Source organism: Symphalangus syndactylus, chromosome 8 (genome assembly GCF_028878055.3).
Source record: "Symphalangus syndactylus isolate Jambi chromosome 8, NHGRI_mSymSyn1-v2.1_pri, whole genome shotgun sequence".
NCBI classification, from domain to species: domain Eukaryota; kingdom Metazoa; phylum Chordata; class Mammalia; order Primates; family Hylobatidae; genus Symphalangus; species Symphalangus syndactylus.
Window position 1 is genome coordinate 14,164,033 of NC_072430.2, and position 17,983 is coordinate 14,182,015.

General features: G+C 54.9%; 1 protein-coding gene across 15 annotated transcripts in view; it reads right to left on the reverse strand.

Moving 5' to 3' along the window:
- Positions 1-10,552: 10,552 nt before the first annotated feature.
- Positions 10,553-17,983, reverse strand: part of TRAF3 (TNF receptor associated factor 3) — a 134,220-nt gene continuing 126,789 nt past the window's right edge. For 14 of the 15 annotated variants that reach the window (XM_055288095.2, XM_063643885.1, XM_055288092.2 and 11 more), the window contains one exon: positions 15,751-16,818. In XM_055288095.2, coding sequence (XP_055144070.1) covers positions 16,247-16,818 — 572 coding nt within the window. In that variant the 3' untranslated portion in view covers positions 15,751-16,246. Of the gene's footprint in view, positions 16,819-17,983 lie in introns of all 15 variants that reach the window. The other variant, XM_063643886.1, reaches the window with a different exon arrangement.

Below are 17,983 nucleotides of genomic sequence, written 5' to 3' on the forward strand. Positions count from 1 at the left end.
CTCTTCAGGCCCCTGGGAGGCACCTTCTCAGCCTCTCCTTACCCGCCCCTCCAGGGCCTGAACGCCTTAGGTTCTCAGGAAGAAGGGCAAAGAAGGGCTTGGCGAGACTGACCTACCCTGTAAAATGGGTGTCTTGCCAGGAGGGGGAATAAACGATCTTTGAATTCACCCCTTTCTCTGTCCTGTGTGCTGCTAGGGCTGAGCTAGTCTGCTCACCATTGGAACTGGGTGTCCACTTCTTCACGCAGTGCCCCTCTCCCATGGGTTGTGGATGGAGGTTGGATGATAGAAGGAAGATACTGGATGGAACATGGTATGTGGATGGTATAGGAGGGTGGATTGTGGATGGTGGTGGTGAGTAATGGATGGTGAGTAGGGGACAGCTGATGGACAGCAACATTGATGGTGCATGGTGTACGGCATATGGACGCGTGGCGGGTGAATCGTGAATGGTTGACAGCGGGTGGGTGGTGAGTGATAGAGGGTGGATGGGTGATGAATGGATGGATGAGGATGGTGAGTGAAAAATGAATGAATAGCCGGGAGTGGTGGCTCATGCCTGTAATCCCAGCACTTTGGGAAGCTGAGACAGGCGGATCGCGAGGTCAGGAGATCAAGACCATCCTGGCTAACGCGGTGAAACCCCGTCTATACTAAAAAAATACAAAAAAATTAGCCGGGCATGGTAGCAGGCGCCTGTAGTCCCAGCTACTTGGGAGGCTGAGGCAGGAGAATGGCGTGAACCCGGGAGGTGGAGCCTGCAGTGAGCTGAGATCGCGCCGCTGCACTCCAGCCTGGGCAACAGAGCGAGACTGTCTCAAAAAAAAAAAAAAAAGAAAAAAGAAAAATGAATCGATGGTAATCAGGGAATGGTGGATGGCGAACGGCATAAATGGATACATGGCCGACAGGTAGATCATAAAGAGTGGGTGTTGGCCGGGCACGGTGGCTCACGCCTGTAACCCCAGCACTTTGGGAGGCCAAGGCAGGCAGATCACCTGAGGTCGGGAGTTCGAGACCAGCCTGACCAACATGGAGAAACCCCATCTCTACTAAAATACAAAATTAGCTAGGCATGGTGGCACATGCCTGTAATCCCAGCTACTCGGGAGGCTAAGGCAGGAGAATTGCTTGAACCCAGAAGGCGGAGGTTGTGGTGAGCCGAGATTGTGCCATTGCACTCCAGCCTGGGCAACAAGAGTGAAACCCCATCTCCAAAAAAAAAAAAAAAAAAAAAAGTGGGTGTTAAATGCTGGATGTTTGGCGAGTGATGAATTGCTGAATGGATGGATGGTGGATGGTGAATAGGTAGATGGTAGATGGATAGATGGTGGATGATGGTTGCATAACTGGTGAATTGTGGATGGAGATGGATGGTGGATAGTGAATAGATAGTGGATAGTGGATAATGGGTGGATAGTAGACGGTGGATGGGATGATAAATGGATGGGTAATGGATGGTGGATAAGTAGATAATGGATAAATGGTGGATGATGGATGGTGGATGGTAGGTGGATGATGGTTGGTGGGTGGTGGATAGTGGACAAGTGAATGAATGGTGATGAGTAGATGGTGAATACTGAGTGGATGGATGGGTGGCAGATGGTAGATAGTGGATGATGGATGGTGGATGGTGGATGGTGGATGGTAAGATGAATAGTGGTTGGTGGATGGTGGGTAGTGGATGGTGGCTGGATGGAAGGATGGTGAATGAGTGAATGGTGGATGGTGAATAGGTGGATGGTGGATGGTGGATGGTGAATAGTGATGGATGGGTGGTGGATGAATGGATGGATGACTGGCGAATGGTGGATGGCAGATTGCGGATAAATGGATGGTGGATGGATGGATGGTGGATGGGTGAATGGGTGGATGGATGAATGGTGGATGGTGGATAGTGGATGAGGGATGATAGATGAATGGACATATAGATGGGTGGATGGATGGATGGTGGATGGTGGGTGAGTGAATGATGGGTGGATGGTGGACGTGTTAATGGGTGGATGGATGAATGGACGGTGGATGAGTGAATTGTGGATGATGGATGAGTGGATGGTGGATATGTGAATGGGTAGATGGATGGATGGATAGATGGATGGTGGAGAATGGATGGTGGATGAGTGAATGGTGGATGTGTGGATGGATGGTGGATGAATGGATGGTAGGTGATGGATGGGTGGATGGTGAATGTGTGGATGGATAGATGGTGGATGGATGGATAGTGGGAGTGGATGGTGGATGGATGAATGGTGGATAGATGGATGGTGGATGTATGCATGAATGGACAGTGGATAAATGAATGGTGAATGAACGGGTGGTAGATGGATGGATAGTGGATGAGTGGATGATGGATAGGTGAATGGATGGATGGAGGATGGCTGAATGATGGATGGATAAGTGGGTAGATTGGTGGATAGATGGATGTTGGATGATGGACGGTAGATAGATGGAAGGTGATGGTGGATGGTGAATGGTGGATAGATGGGTGGTGCATTATGAATGGTGGATGATGCGTGGTGGATTAATAGAGGATAGTATTTTGTAGAAGGACAGTTGATCAATAGACAGATGATGGATGGTAGATGAAAGTAGATAGTTGGCTGGGTGCGGTGGCTCACACCTGTAACCCCAGCACTTTGGGAGGCTGAGGATGGAGTATCACTTGAGGTCAGGAGTTCAAGACCAGCATGGGACAACATGGTGAAACCTTGTCTCTACTAAAAATACAAAAATTAGCCGAATGTGATGGTGCACACTTGTAATCCCAACTACTCGGGAGGCTGGGGCCAAATTGCTTCAACCTGGGAGGCAGAGGTTGCAGTGAGCCGAGATTGTGCCACTCCACTCCAGCCTGGGCGACAGAGTGAGACTCTGTCAAAAAAAAAAAAAAAAAAAGTAGATAGTTGATTGTGGATGATGAATGGGTAAGCGTATGGATGGTAGCTCACAGATGGTAAATTTTATCGGTGGATAGATGGATAGAAGAGTGATTATGGAAGGATGGTTGATGGATGGTGGATGGTGGATGGTAGTTGAATAAAGGAGAACGAGGGAAAGGGCGGTGGCAAAATGAATCATGGTTGCATAGTGGATGGTTGATGGGTGAAAGAGAAATTGTAGCTGTTGAATGGATGTGTACATATGGATAGTTTGTTGCAATGCACGGTGGGTGAGAAAAAGTTGTGGATTTTGGATGTAGATGGATGGTGGACAAGACCAAATGGCGGAGGGATGGATTGATGGTGGATGAATAATGGTGAATGAATTTTAGATGACGTGTGAATGGACAGTAGTAGGTAGAGAGATAGTAGGTAGATGGATAAGAGTACAGGAGTTACTGGATATAAATAAATGGGTGGGTGGACAGAGCATGGTGGATGAATTGTGAATGAATGTGGGCTAGGTGATAGATAGATGATTGATAGGGGGTTGGGAGAATGGGTCTGCAGTGGATGCTTGGATCTGCATCATGCACGTTGGAATGGCTGGGTGGTGAGTGAATGGAGGATGGATTTGTGGGTGATGGGAGGCAGAGAGGTAGAAAGATGAACAGCAAATAGATTGTGCATGATGTCTGGATGATTTGATGATGGGGAGATGAGTTTCTGGGAGGGTGGTGAATCGGTCATTAGGGGATTACTGGTGCAGAGATGGATGGTGTGCCTTGTGGATTGGGGAGACACTGGTTGTGGCTGATGGAAGGGGGAGAATGGTGGATGGTTACACTGGGTTCCAATGGCAGGATGGTGGATGAGTGACTAGGGAAGGGTGCAGGAAAGATGGTGGAGGTGAGTATGTAGACAGAGGACTGAGGGTGAAAGGGAAACTACTCAGCCTTGGAGACTTCTGGGGCCTTCCACCCTCCAGGCCATCCTGCTGTTTCCTGCACCCCCACCCCTCACCTGCAGACTCTGCCATGAGCACCTCTTTGCTTGGCCTGGTATTTGCTTCTTTCATGAGTGATATGCTGCATCCGGGGAGGAAGGAGCTGCCACTGGGGGGAGCTCTGCCTCTTTTTGTGTCCCGGGTGGGCGCCTTGCCTCGACATCTGTAATACCACCAGCATTGCCCCTTACCTTGGAGGGATCGCCTTGAGCAGAGGTCCCTGCGCTCAGTGGCTCTGTGGTGCTGGCCCAGCCTAGGACGGGGAGGGTGGGTCCTCACGGTCCTGGAGTTCGGCTGGCCCCTTGCTGGACTCACATGTCCTTAACCAGGAACAAACAGGATATTTGGGGGTCACATCTGTTTTGCCCCTTGTCTTGCTTCTCCGTGGGGAGGAGCCAGTTTGACTGATGGGGCTGCGTTGGGCTTCACACCTGAGTGTCTGGCTCTGTCCCCCATCCCTGCCTCCACCATAAATGCAGAGAGCCAGGTGAGGCTCAGCAAACTTCACCCCTGGGGCTCAGGGCCACAGCCAAGCCTGAAAGGGCCCAGAGGCTGAGGCTCCCTCTCCTGATGGTGGGGCCTCAGGGGAGTCCAGAGGGCTGGATGGCCAGGACTTCGGGCAGCAGTGGAGCCTCTTTGGCCACTGCTGCTCCACCTGAGCAGGCCATTTCTAGATTGTGCTGTGTGGAGAGGGTAGTGAGGCCACTTGGCTTCCTGGTCAGGGGAGGCTTCCTGAAAAAGGTGGCATTAAAATGAGACAGGAAGGATGAGATCACAGCTGCAGCCACAGTGAGGAGGTTGAATTGAAGGTGGCAGACCAGAGGGGGCTGGGGCTGGCTGGGTGGGGTATTGGGACCCATCTCTCTTGCCTTGAGTGGCTTCTGGAGGTGGGTCCAGCAGTCAGAGGGTGGCCCCGCGAGCTCACACGAGGCAGCAGATAGACACCAGGGCACTGGGCAGACAAGCAGTACCGGAACCACTCACGTGCAAAGATGTGAGCTGAGGAATGGCTGGGACCGCACTGCAGGTGCCATGTGTGCACAGAAAGCCCTTGAGCATGCACAGATGCCCCCGGCCCTCAGGCACACATGGGGGCACAGACTTGCAAATGGCTCAGAACCTCAGCAGGGAGTCGGAGAAATGCAAAGCCCCAGAGTTTCCTCCAATAAGCAGAACCTCTCACAGCCCAACTGCTTCAGCTAAGGCTGCATCTAGAGGCTGTCTCAGTCTCTTGGTCCCTGTGTCTGTCTCCGTTATGGCTGGCGGCCCTCCTGTGTTGGTTCTCCTGTGTGCACAGCCTTCTCCACGTGGCAGGGAAGGTGTATTGAGAGAGTGAGACTCACCACCTCCTTGACCAGATCATGGCAGTAGGGTCTCAGTGAAGTCTCTGATTGGTTCCTGTCTCCAAGTCTGCACCAATTACCGTAGCCCGAGGTTGCTGTGCTCTGATTGGCCACCCTGGCTCACAGCCTCCCCTGAGGTGTGGAGGCAGCAAAAGTGACAGCCCTGCCTCCTGCACATGGCAGGGCCAGGGAGAAGGTGGGGTGGGCCTGGGACATCAGCAAAACAGGGAAAGGGCCCACCAAGGCCTTGAGACAAGAACATGAGGGATGCTTCGACGGAGCCAAGAACACCCGGTGCAGTGGCTCATGCCTGGGTCCCGGCGCTGCAGAGGCTGAGGAAGGAGAATTGCTTGAGCCCAGGAGGTTGAAGCTGCAGTGAACTGCGATTACCCCAGCCTGGGCCACAGAGCAAGACCTCATGTTTTTTTTTTTTTTTTTTTTTTTTTTTTAAAGCAAGGCGGCTGGGCACAGTGGCTCACACCTGTAATCCCAGCACTTTGGGAGGCCAAGGCAGGCGGATCACCTGAGGTCAGGAGTTTGAGATCAGCCTGGCCAACATGGTGACACCCCATCTCTACTAAAAATATAAAAATTAGCTGGGCGTGGTGATGGGCGCCTGTAATCCCAGCTACTTGGGAGGCTGAGGCAGGAGATTTGTTGGAACCCAGGAGGCAGAGGTTGCAGTGAGCCGAGCTTGCACCACAGCACTCCAGCCTGGGTGACAGAGGAAGATCTGTCTCACAAAAAAAGGAAGGCAAGAGGCAGGAGAAGAGGGAAGAGAGTGCAGGTGAGGCCAGGGGGCTTGCTGAGAGCAGCTGTTGCTGGGTGGGTTGGATACAACTCAGAGGGGAGCCCAGGAGGGTATGGACCAGGGGTCTCCACCTAGCTTGGATGGGGCTGGGCCTGCTGCCTGTCTGCTGGGGTGGGGGACAGGCGGAGCCCCCCTGGTGGCATCTAGCAGTGGTCGGACCAGTCCTGGGCCCTGTCCAGGACTCAAATGCTGTATGACGTTGCACAATTCACTTCGCCTCCATTCGTCACCTGCAGAGCGAGGGTGGCAGCGCCCATCTCACAGGGCCCAGGGGCCCAGTGCCCCTTCAGGCTGCAGCCCTGGCCTGTGGGGGGGGGGATAGGGGAGCAGGAGCACCAGGAGATGAGAGCTCAGCCCTGGAGGCACGGTTGGTCCCTTCTCCATCCATGGACAATGGGAGGAAGGAGGAGGACAGGGTGTTGGGGAGCTGAGGGTCTCAGGAGCAGCAGCTGGGAAGCTGCCCGAGTGACTTGCTTCAACCCCACCTCAGATGGGGAGGGCTCTGCAAGACCCGTACCAGGGGCCGCCACTGTCCCGCCTCCACCTCCACTCCTCCTTCCACACGGAGGGTTAATCTGCCCCTGCCCCTGCCCCTGCCCCTGTGCTGTATGGAGGGGAATGTTGTCAGGTGTTCACTGGCCTCTGGGTCAAGAGGAGCTGCTGCTGGCAGTCAGGGTCACTGACTTGGTACTCAAAAACCCTTACTGTCCCTCTTTGGGCAGAGTCCCCGCAAGGCTGGCTGGACCAGGATGTGAGTGGCTGTGACCCGGGCTATGTATGTGGAGCCCGAGCATGGCTAGTGGAGAGCAGTTACCTGGTACGAGGTGACCAGCGAGAGCTGCGCCGAGCAGGCCGCCGGAGATGGAGCTGGGCCCACGGGTGCTGAGGAACGGCTGGGACCACGCTGCAGGTGCCATGTGTGCACAGAAGGCCCTTGACCATATGCACAGGTGCCCCCGGCCCTCAAGCACACATGGGGACACATGCTCGCAAATGGCTCAGAACCTCAGCAGGGAGTCGGAGAACTGTGGAGCCCCAAGTGCCACAGGGGCCAGGGAAGTGGCGGGGAGCCAAGTGCCTGTGGGTGCTGGGAGTCCTGCGAGCTGAATGGCTGCAGGCCAGGGTGCAAGGCCCAGCCCGGGAGGGCACAGCTGCCCTCCCCAAGGTCCAAGGTCCCTTGCAGGGGTGTTTCCTGTGGGCGACGTCCTGTCCACGTGGAGTGCTTTCCATGTGGGCTCTCGGGTGGACGCCAGCATCATCTCCCTTTGACAGGAAGCAGAGGTGCTGGGTATGCGCTCGTGTGAGCTGTGCCCCTGGCTCCTAGACCCCTCCCAGCAGGTGCCAGCCCTCTTCCTGCCCTGTGCCCAGATCTGGGCCCCTTTGGCTCCCTGGGGTCTGGGCAGGGGGTTCTGAGCTCTGCCCTTCGAGGCTGACCCTGGGGCCTGGGGGTCCCTGGGGACTGAGCCCACTCAAAGCTGTGGTCTGAGTGGAGGAAGTGGGTTGGGACGGCCCCACAGGTGTCTTCCCCTCCACCTTTAACTTCTAATCAAGTAACTCTGGCACAGGACCGAGTCCCCCAAGCAGCACTGAGACATTTAAAGGACACAGATCCCAGGCCTGGCCTCCAGCCTCCAAGTGACCTGTGGCTGCAGGGTCAAGGCAGAGGCTTTAAGGATGACCTTGAAAATTAAAAAATTAAAAAAAAAAAGCATAGGCGGCGTGGACACCTCCCTGCACAGCACTTTGGTTCTTCTGGTCTTTTAACAAGAAATTGTTGATTTTAGGGTTAGATTATGCAACTACTCATTTTCAGAAAACAGAAAACCCCCTGGACTTCAATTCAGAATCTAATTTCTAGGCTTCCACCCATGTGGCTCCACTGGTGTCCTGCAGGGCTTGTGACCAGGTCCGAGTGCCGCTGTCTCCCAAAGGACTGCAGGGCAGTGTGGGCCAGGTGTGTCGCCTGATCCAGCCCAGGGGCCAAGCCCCGGCCTCCACCCCAGGCCTTGCTTTCCTTACCGGAACTCAAGATTACCAGCCTCTCACCAAGTACGGTTGCGCTTTCAGTCCAGACTCTTCCCTGGTTCGGATGCTGGGTTGACTCTTGGGTGCGGGGGCTGCTGCAGTGCAGAGTCAGGGCCACGGAGGACTCTGAGTGTGTGCCCCCCTGCTCTGCACCGCTCTCCTTCCAGCATCACTCACCTGGGCCAGAACAGAGAAGCCCCCTGAGCTGAGGGGAGGCAGGCGAGGGCCACAGCCTTCTCCTTCCCTAGGCCTAGACTGACACCCCTGGTTCCCAATTCCCTGCAAGATCTGGGCTGCCCCCCAGCAGGATGGAGCCAGGTGGTGGCCTGGTGTGCACCTGAGGGCTGGACTCAGTCCTTCCATCCCCCCTGAGGTCTGGATCTCAGGCTGGGGGCAGGGAGTCCCTGCCCAATGCCCTGAGGGGAGCAGCTCAGAAGCTCCCACTCCTTCCCCCACCCCCGGCCGTTTCTTGCTGCATGATCTGAGGCCGGCTCTGCAGATGTCCCCGCCAGCACCCTCAGCCCAGGCCAGTCCAGCAGGTCTTGGGGTTTGCTGCCCATCTCCTCTCCTATAGGATTCCCAGAAGGGTACAAGAATCCAGGCGGGGTGCGGTGGCTCACACCTGTAATCCCAGCACTTTGGGAGGCCGAGGCGGGGGGATTACTTGAGCTCAGGAGTTCGGGACCACCCCGGGCAACATGATGAAACCCTGTCTCTACTAAAAATACAAAAATTAGCCTGACATGGTGGCATGCGCCTGTGGTCCCAGCTACTCAGGAGACTGAGGTGGGAGGACCATTAAGCCTGAGGTTGAGGATGCAGTGAGCTGAGATCACACCACTGCACTCCAGCCTGGGTGACAGAGAGAGACCCTGGCTCAAAAAAAAAAAAAAAAAAAGGGAGGCCAAGGCAGGCGGATCACCTGAGGTCGGGAGTTTGACCAACAGGTAGAAACCCCGTCTCTGCTAACAATACAAAAAATTAGCCAGGCGTGGTGGCACATGCCTGTCATCTCAGCTACTCGGGAGGCTGAGGCAGGAGAGTCGCTTGAACCCAGGAGGCGGAGGTTGTGGTGAGCCGAGATTGCGCCATTGCACTCCAGCCTGGGCGATGAGCGAAACTCTATCTCAAAAAAAAAAAAAAAAAAAAAGGGAATGCAGTTTCTGCAATCCCTCAAGCCTCCAGCTGACATTCCCCATTCGTTGGCACATGGCGCTGGCTGTCCTCGCCATCCCTACTCCCGGCCCAGCTCACACTTGCGGTCAGCGGTGACACCTGCACACTGCCTGGTCTCCGTAGGTGTCCCGGTGTCCTCAAGGTTGCGGCAGGACCCTGGGCTTGAGCGCCGGCCCCCACCACAGGGGTGTGAGGATTTGGGATCCCCCAGATGGAAGGACCAGCAAGGCTGTATCCTGGGGCAGCTCCCCGGAGCCAAGGTGCCATAGGCTCCCCATCGTGTGTGGGGTGGAGGCTGCCAGTCCCAGGATTCCAGCGCCCCACTACTGCCACCAGCCAGGGCACGGCAGGGGTGGTATGGGCCCGCAGCGAGGGTGGGGCTGGTGCTGTAATGGCAAGGGACCCTCAGGAGAGGCCCTGAGACCCTGAGGGAGGACCCTGGGAAGCTGGTCCTAGGTCCACTCCTTCCTGCTCAGTGGGCCACATGTGGGGGCTGATGGCATCTGTCCTGGATGTGGCCCCAAGCAGTGCCTTGAAGGATGGGGAGGGACTGAGCAGGGTGCTGTGGTGGCTGCACGGGACCCTGGGAGTGGCAGGACAGTGGGGGAGGGCTGAGCGGTTCTCCCCATCTGATAATTTTGGGGGAGATGCAGGGCTTCCTGCTACCAGGCCTGACCCAAACAACTTCCTGGAGAAATGGAAGGCAGGCCACAGTGGCGGTGGTAGCCCAGGAGCCCTTAACTGCCATGAGCAGCTGCCGGAAGGACACTGCCCAGACCCTGCAGCCACCTGCACGTCAGCACTGGTGTCACTCCTTATTAACCACCTTGTTTCGGAGTGGAAGGAGGTGCTGTCCTTCCAACGTACAGAGGAGGGAACTGAGGCTCGAAGATTCCAAAGTCCCACGAAGTGGTGGAGCTGAGACTGACCCCAGGCCTGTGGGTCCAGCATGCCCTTTCACCATGCCAGATGGCGGGCACGTGTCCGGGCAGGAGGTCAGAGCTCCGCCTTATCTGCTCTGGACCAAGACACAGATCTGCGAGCCTGGCCCCCGGGATTCCCTTCAGGTCAGAGGCCGCAGGCAAAACTGTAAGCAAAGTGGAAAAGGCAACAGCAGGCCCCTCGCTGAGAATCACAAAGTATTTCAAGATGGTGACAGAGGGCAGCACACCAAACACGGGCCTCCGGCCACACAGGTCTTGGCCAGGTGGCCATACCGGGCTCAGCCACTGAGAGGACAGCCCGGGGAGTCTGGCAGGAGGGAGGCCACTCACCTGGGGCCCGGCCTGCAAGAGACGGTGTGATCAGAAACTGAGACTCCATAATCAGATTTATTTTCCTCTAATAAGACAGTTTAGCATCTCTGAGTTTTGCATTCTACAGTCTTACAAACTTCAGTTATTAGCATCAGAAACACAAAAACATTGCAAGACCTCAAAACACAAATAAATACCAAATAAAACCACACATAATATACAATAAACAAAAATATAAAACAGTAATGCTATCAGAAAGTCAGGCATGTTGCTAACTCACAGTAACAACATGATTATTGCTGGGCAATAACTGACGGTCTTTTTTTTTCTTAGAAGAGCGGAAAACAGGACCCGAATCACTGGTCACAAAATCACTTGGACTGTCAAGATGTGTCCTCACAGCAAGCGGCTACTACAGACGCAACTTTTAAAACAGGCAGATTAAAAAGACAGGGTCAAATGAGAGATTGGCCTTCTTTGGTCTTTGTTTTTGGGTAACAGAACCGAACACAGAGGCACCGGCAGAGAAGAGGCTGCGTATCTGCAGATGCCGTGCAGTGTCGACACTGCCCTCTACACTTCGCAGAACTTCTCCTACAGGCGTTTCTTACAGAAATCACCGGACATCATGCCGGCTCGTGTGTTTTCCAATTAAGTCATTGAATTTGCTGTTGGAGGGTATCTTACTTGTCTGAGGGGACCAAGTTGTCAAAACCAATCATCACCTAATTACAGGAGTGGTACAGCGATCCTGGACTTCTAGCCTCTTTTCATGGTGAGAGTTCACAAGACAGACTAGACACAGTGCAAAAGGAGAAATGAAATGCACGCTCTGCTTGGCCACCGGAGCGTCCTCACCTGCACACCTGCCAGCCCCGACAGGGCCGAGGCTTCACACGTCTGCCCTGCAACCGCGTGTGGGGCACACCAGGGTCAGGCAGAAAATACCCTTGCAGTGAGGCTGGCCCTGCCTCACACTGCCTGCTGGCCCGGCTCCCTGATGCCGCCGTGCCCGTGACCATCGGCACCAGCCTGGATGAGGCAGCAATAATGACCAGGTAGCCTGCCGACACTGACCTCACCTGGCCTGGGCCCCGGTGGGCACATTCTACTTTGGAGAAAACAGAACTACTGAGATTTGCAAACAGAAAACAGAACTATGGTCATGGGCTGAGAAGTAGATTTGGGTGACAGACCCTCATTCATCTCACAGACACAAAAGCAAAGGGGCTCCCAGCACTCTCCCTAGCTCTCCTTCTACAATCTAATAAGTAAAGATCTGGACTAAAATTTTTAAAAAACAATATTTTACAGCTCTGCCAGAGCCCTTCTGACACAAAAATTACCCCCAGTAGAGGGAGGAGTCTGGGAGGGCCGGGGATTGAGCAAGGGGCCCGCAAGGGGAGTCTGCGCCCGCCCAACCCTGCAACGGCTCAAGGAGACAGTGGCACTGCCACCCTGCCGGGGCTGTGCACAGGGTGATGGTCCTCGCGCCAATCCTCCCTGTGCAGGGGAGAAAGGAGGTGTCAGCCCAGCTGTTGGAATCAGTGTACTCCCCGGCCCTCCCTTGGGCTGACAAGGAATGACCCCGCTGGAGACAGAATGGTTGTTTAAGGACCCATCCAGACCCCCCTTCCTTTGTCCGACATCACCTCTGGCTGTAGGATATGGGTCCACCATGGTGACTACCACCAGACGCCATCAAGCAAAGGGGGTGCTGGAATGTGACATTGGCATGGTCGACATCCATGGCACACGTGGCCCCTGGCCCAGGGTGACTGAGGACCCTGGAGCAGGCTGAAGTGGTCTGGGAGGCAGCTGGCTGTCCCAGGGGCTGTGCCTGGAACTGCATTCTTACTGAGCTGGGCCACACGGGGTCATGGGGAAGCCTCCTGCCACAGCCAGTGCAGTGGGAGCCCTGAGAGGCGGTGGGCCTGTGGGGCCCGGGCTGAGGAAGTGGCCCAAGGAGCAGGAGCCCCAGTACGCCACACCGTGGCTCCCCGGCGCCACAAGCCAAGAAGGGCATGGGGATGGGGCAGGGAAGGAGAAACGAGGGAGAGGCAGGAGAAGCTGCCTGAGCACAGGGCTCCCTTGTTCAACTGGCTGTTGTGGCATCAAAGGGACACAGGTGCTGCCCCTCAGCAGAGGCTGCTCGGGGAGGAAGGGGTGGCGGAATGGGGCTGCAACCTGGGTCACAAGGGCCCCCTCTGTCCACCTGCACAGGGAACACACATCTGCAAGTCCAGGTCTTCGCCCAGGGCCCCGGCGAGGCTTGCGCTCAGGGGACAGCACCACTTTCATGCTTGACGGCTCCTAGAATTGACACAAATCCCAACCTGGCCGCCTGTGTGTCACCAGAGCACGGCGAGCTGAAAAGCCCAGCATACGTTGGGGCTTACTCAGGCTCCCTCCAGCCCAGCTGGCGCTGGCATGTCTAGTCCCAAAGCCAGGCCCCATGGGTCCCCCACTTCCACACCCTCACTGAGCCACCCAAACCTGCTGGAAAGGCCCTACTCCCAGCCTGGCCCCCATATCACAGACACACCCCAACTTCTAGCTCTGCAGGCTCCGCTGGACAAGCCCTAGAACCAGAGGGTCAGGCTTCCAGGCCCAGCTGTGGCTTGCACGTGGCTCAGTGTGGTCACGAGAGCCAGTGCCCTTCACGTGAGCCGGGCCCAGGCCAGCCGCCCAGCGTGCCTGGCAGCAGGGAGCAGCCCAAGCCACAGTGTCCTAGAGAAACTGCTCGAGGCAAGGGGAGAGGGGACATTGTTTTGTTACGAAGGTGATGGGGAAGCAGACCAGCTTAATTCATGCACAAAGGACTCAGTTGGTTTCTGTAAAGTACTGAGCAGCTCTGTCCTGCTGGGAGTTTGGTCACATGTGGTAAACAAGCAACACTCCCAAGCATACAGTGTGCGCCCCCCTTTCCCACTTACTGCCAGGGCCCTGTGACGCGGGGAGGGCTGACCACTGCCCGAGGGACCACTGGGCCTCAGCTGCAGGGAGGCCATGGCCCCAGGCTGGCCCAGGTGGTGAGCGCCAAGTGAGGGTGCCCACGGGCCGAGGGCGGAGCAGCACAAGGCTTGCCCGCCACTGGGAGAGGGGACACCGCCCCAGGCTGCTGCCCACTGTGCTGAGTACATGAGAGGAAGACACACTCAGAACAGAGACCCTGATACAACCAAACACAAGGACAAAGCATGTGACACGGGCCATCCCATCCTTAAGGACCCCCATCACTCAGGTTCAAGGACAAAGCATGTGACACAGGCCATCCCATCCTCAAGGACTCCTGTCACTCAGGTTACATCTGTGGGACCCTTGGGTGGGCCCCATGGCGTCCCGCCAGGAGCGTCTGCCTGGGAAGGGCTACTGGAGACGTCCCAGTGACACGCACGGCTGCTTCTGGGGGCCACGCCAGGACTTCAACCCAGAGGGGAGGAAATGGTTCTTACCAGACCGAGATGTTGCATATCCTTCATCTAATATTGTACATTTTGTGAAGGGGAAGTTGCAGGGATGTCCCTGTTGTTAACCCCTGGCCTCAGGAAAACTACCTGAGGGCAGGTAGGGGACAGGCCTGAGGTGGGGGACACCTTCAAGGGAACAGTAGTTTTCCGCAGCTTCTGCAGGAAGTCCTTCCTTTATGAGCAGGGACACGCGACTCCCTCACAGGGCAGAACCAAGGATACTCATTCCCCCAAAGCAATCCCAGGAGAGCGGGGAAAGGAAAGGCAGATAAGAACAACGGAACGCTTCGACCGCGAAAGGGCGCGGCGGGCCCCTCACGGGAGCTCAGGGCACGTGGGTGCGACAGAGGGCACTTCCAGCAGGCACTGGGGCGAAGGCACACCCAGGACAGATGGCAGCACCAGAGACAGGTGGGCCACCGGGCACCCACCAAGCTGTCCCCGCACGGCCACGGGGAGAGCCGAGGCAGGTAGTCTGACGTGCACGGCCCAGCTGGCCAATTGTGGGCGCGGCTTGTGGGCGAGTGGCACAGGTGTGACGGTTCGCACACATTGGTTTTGCCTAAGAAGCACCCGTCGCGTGTAGCACCCATCAGTGGTAAGAGCACCATGAAGCGTGGTGCATAGCAAAAGGGGTGCAGGGGCCGGGCTCCAGGCTTCTAATCACAGTTGGACACTGAGAGACAGTAAACAGTGAGTTGAGAAAATGCCGTCCGGGCAGGCGCAGGCTGGGACGACGGGCCCTGTGGCCACCCTTCCCGCCAGGGTGGTGGTCAGGAGCGCCCGTTGGTCAGCCTGGGCAGGCCCCCGAGCAGCGGTCTCTGGAATGCTCAGAGGGTTCTGCTTCGGGCTGTGGGGGTGCCCACGGCCCCGTTGGGGACACGGAGAGGCTCAGCTTCTGTTCCACACCTGCCTCCCTCAGGGTGGGACCAGGCCGTACTTGGACCAGGCGACTCACTCGTGGGGCCTAGAGATTTGGAATCTGTGGTAATTAAGCAGCGGAGGCTCCAGAAGCCGACGGTGGAGCCTGGCTTCCCCTCAGCAGGTGCAGAGGTGTCTGAGGGCCCTTGTAGAGACAAAGATCTAGTGGTGGAGAGAAAAGTCTGGTTAAACTAGCACTTTCTAGAATTATGCTCAACACAAACCCAGGGTGGAGAAGCAGCATGTCACATCTAAGGCACATGTACCGTATGCCACCAGCTCTATGCACAATGTTGCTTTCGGAGACTGTTGATGGCATGCAGCAAGATGACGGGATGGAGAAACACACCTGCGGGCCTCCCTCAGCAGTCACCCGCCCACCCCTGACATGGAGACCGAAGGCCGGTGCTGTCAGCAACAGAGAGCTCGTCCGAACACATGGGGCAGAATCCAAACACCTACAGGATTTTGTTTAGAACTCCAAAGTTCAACGGATGCCCTATTTTAGGGTGAAAACAATTATAAATCTGAAAATGATGCACAGCATCCATGAGCGAGGCTCCGTTCAGAATTGTGAAGTCGTGTCATTAACTACGACAGATATTGAAGGTTTACATTTCTAACGAGAAATAACAACAGGTTGAATATTCTCTTTCCTATCACAAGTGATAACCAGTGTTTGATATTTTATATTTTCTTCCAAGAAATATCAGTCTATCAACGTTTTAAAATAAAATGTTTGCAGTAACAATTATTTGTAGAACTTTAAATTAAAAAATGATTCTGAATTGAGACTTTCAAAAAAAAGACCTAGGTATACTTCAGGGTCTTCTGACAAACAAATTATTAAAACAGAGACCAGATGAGGCCTTAAAAATAGACAATATACTGTATTTGAAACAAAATTGCACTCTTGAATTTTAGAAAGAAGATATCAGAATTGCATTACTATTTCATAAATTCTCCTTTTACTTAACATGCTGACATGTCCAGCTATCCCCACGTGTGTGTGTGTTTTTTTGGTGTTCAAGGAAGAAAAATCATGTTTCTTTTGTTTAGCATATATGTTTTCCACCTTAATTAACTAGATCTTTAAAAATGAAAATGAAAACCTTCTCTGACAGCAATATTTATCTTGTTGAAGGATAAATAATTCTTCAGAGTGAAGTGTGGCTAGTCTATTATAAAATGTGTCAGGTGTGCTCACGCGTGGCTCCTCCCGTCGGCACGCGTCCACCTTCTGCCACTTCCTCCGTCTCACAAGGTCCTTTTCTGAGCGCGAGGACCTCAGTGAAGACAGACCGGTTCAAATCCCCCAGAGGAGTTGCCTTCTGCTAAATCCACCTCCCCAGCTACTCATCAGGGATCGGGCAGATCCGAAGTATCCACTATGACTTTAATAAAAATTGTATCATCTTTAATATATGTCCCATTTTCTAGAACAGTTTGGGCCACAAAGACTGGGCAGCCAGAGGCGATGTTCATCTCTCCTGTGGGCTTCTTGAAGCTGCTGCTGTTGGGGTCGGGCTTGAACGCATCTCCCAAATGACGTCGAGAGGACCCCTGATCCATCAGCATGAGTGTCACCTTCTGCTTAAATGGCCAAGGAAGCAGGGCATCATATTCTCCACGCATGATGACAAAAAACAGCGACAAGTGCGTCCCCTTCCCCATCCCGTCCCCGTTCAGGTAGACCCTGGCACACATCTTATAGCCAAAGTAGCCAGTGTAGAAAGGCTGGCTGTAAAGGGACAGGGTCTTCCCCATGACGGCCTCCTGCTTCCGCCGCTTATAGTCGCGAATCTTCCAGATGAGCACGCCGTTGTAGCTGGCGGTCTCCAGGACCTGGAAGCGCAGGTCCATGTCGGCCAGGCGGATGTCGTGCACACTCAGCATCTGGTCATGCCGGCTCAGCTGGGACTCCAGCAGGCCTGCCACAGGTGAGGAGGGATTTGGTGAATGAGACAGGTGAACGTCAGAAAGGTTAGGAAAGCAAAGCTGCACCAGCACTTGTTATTTTATTTCATTTTTTTGAGATGGAGTCACGCTCTGTTGCCCAGGCTGGAGTGCAGTGGCACCATCTCAGTTGACTGCAACCTCTGCCTCCCAGGTTCAAGCGATTCTCCTGTCTCAGCCTCCTGAGCAGCTGGGATTACAGGTGCCCGCCACCACACCTGGCTAATTTTTGTATTTTTAGAAGGGACAGGGTTTCACCATGTTGGCCAGGCTGGTCTCGAACTCTTGACCTCAGGTGATCCACCTGCCTCGATCTCCCAAAGTGCTGGGATTACAGGCATGAGACACCGTGCCTGGCCCCCCGCCCTTTTTTTTTTTTTTTTTTTTTGAGACGGGGTCTCGCTCTGTCGCCCAGACTGGAGTGCAGTGGCGCAATCTCGGCTCACTGCAAGCTCTGCCTCCTGGGTTCACACCATTCTCCTGCCTCAGCCTCCCGAGTTGCTGGGACTACAGGCGCCCGCCACCACGCCCGGCTAATTTTTTGTATTTTTGGTAGAGACGGGGTTTCACTGTGTTAGCCAGGATGATCTCGATCTCCTGACCTCGTGATCTGCCTGCCTCAGCCTCCCAAAGTGCTGGGATTACAGGCGTGAGCCACTGCGCCCGGCCTCATTTTTTAATTTTTAAAGAGGCAAGGTCTCGCTCTGTTGCTCAGGCTGGCATCAAACTCCTGAGCTTAAGTAATCCTCCCACCTCAGCCTCCCAAAGCACTGGGACTATAGGCCACACCACCATGCCCAGTCACACCAGCATCTGAATCAACAATATAAAAATCACTGTGGTTTCTGAGGGCAACACCAGCAAAACTGTGTAGATAGATGTCCTGAGGCCACCGCCTCCCAGGGAACAGCCCAGGTCCCTGTCCCAGTTTTACCACAGCTCCCATATCCACAGCCCTGTCTGTCTGGACATATTACTAGGCACAGCCTGCTGACAGGGGATGTCCTGGGCGGTTGACCTGCCTGTGTGTCAAAGGACACCTCACTGCAGGGTCCAAGACAGAGCACTCCACTGTGGCTTCCTGGGAAGCCCGCTGGTGGGAGCTCCTGGGAGCAGGAGACAGCTGTGCTCTCCCCAACC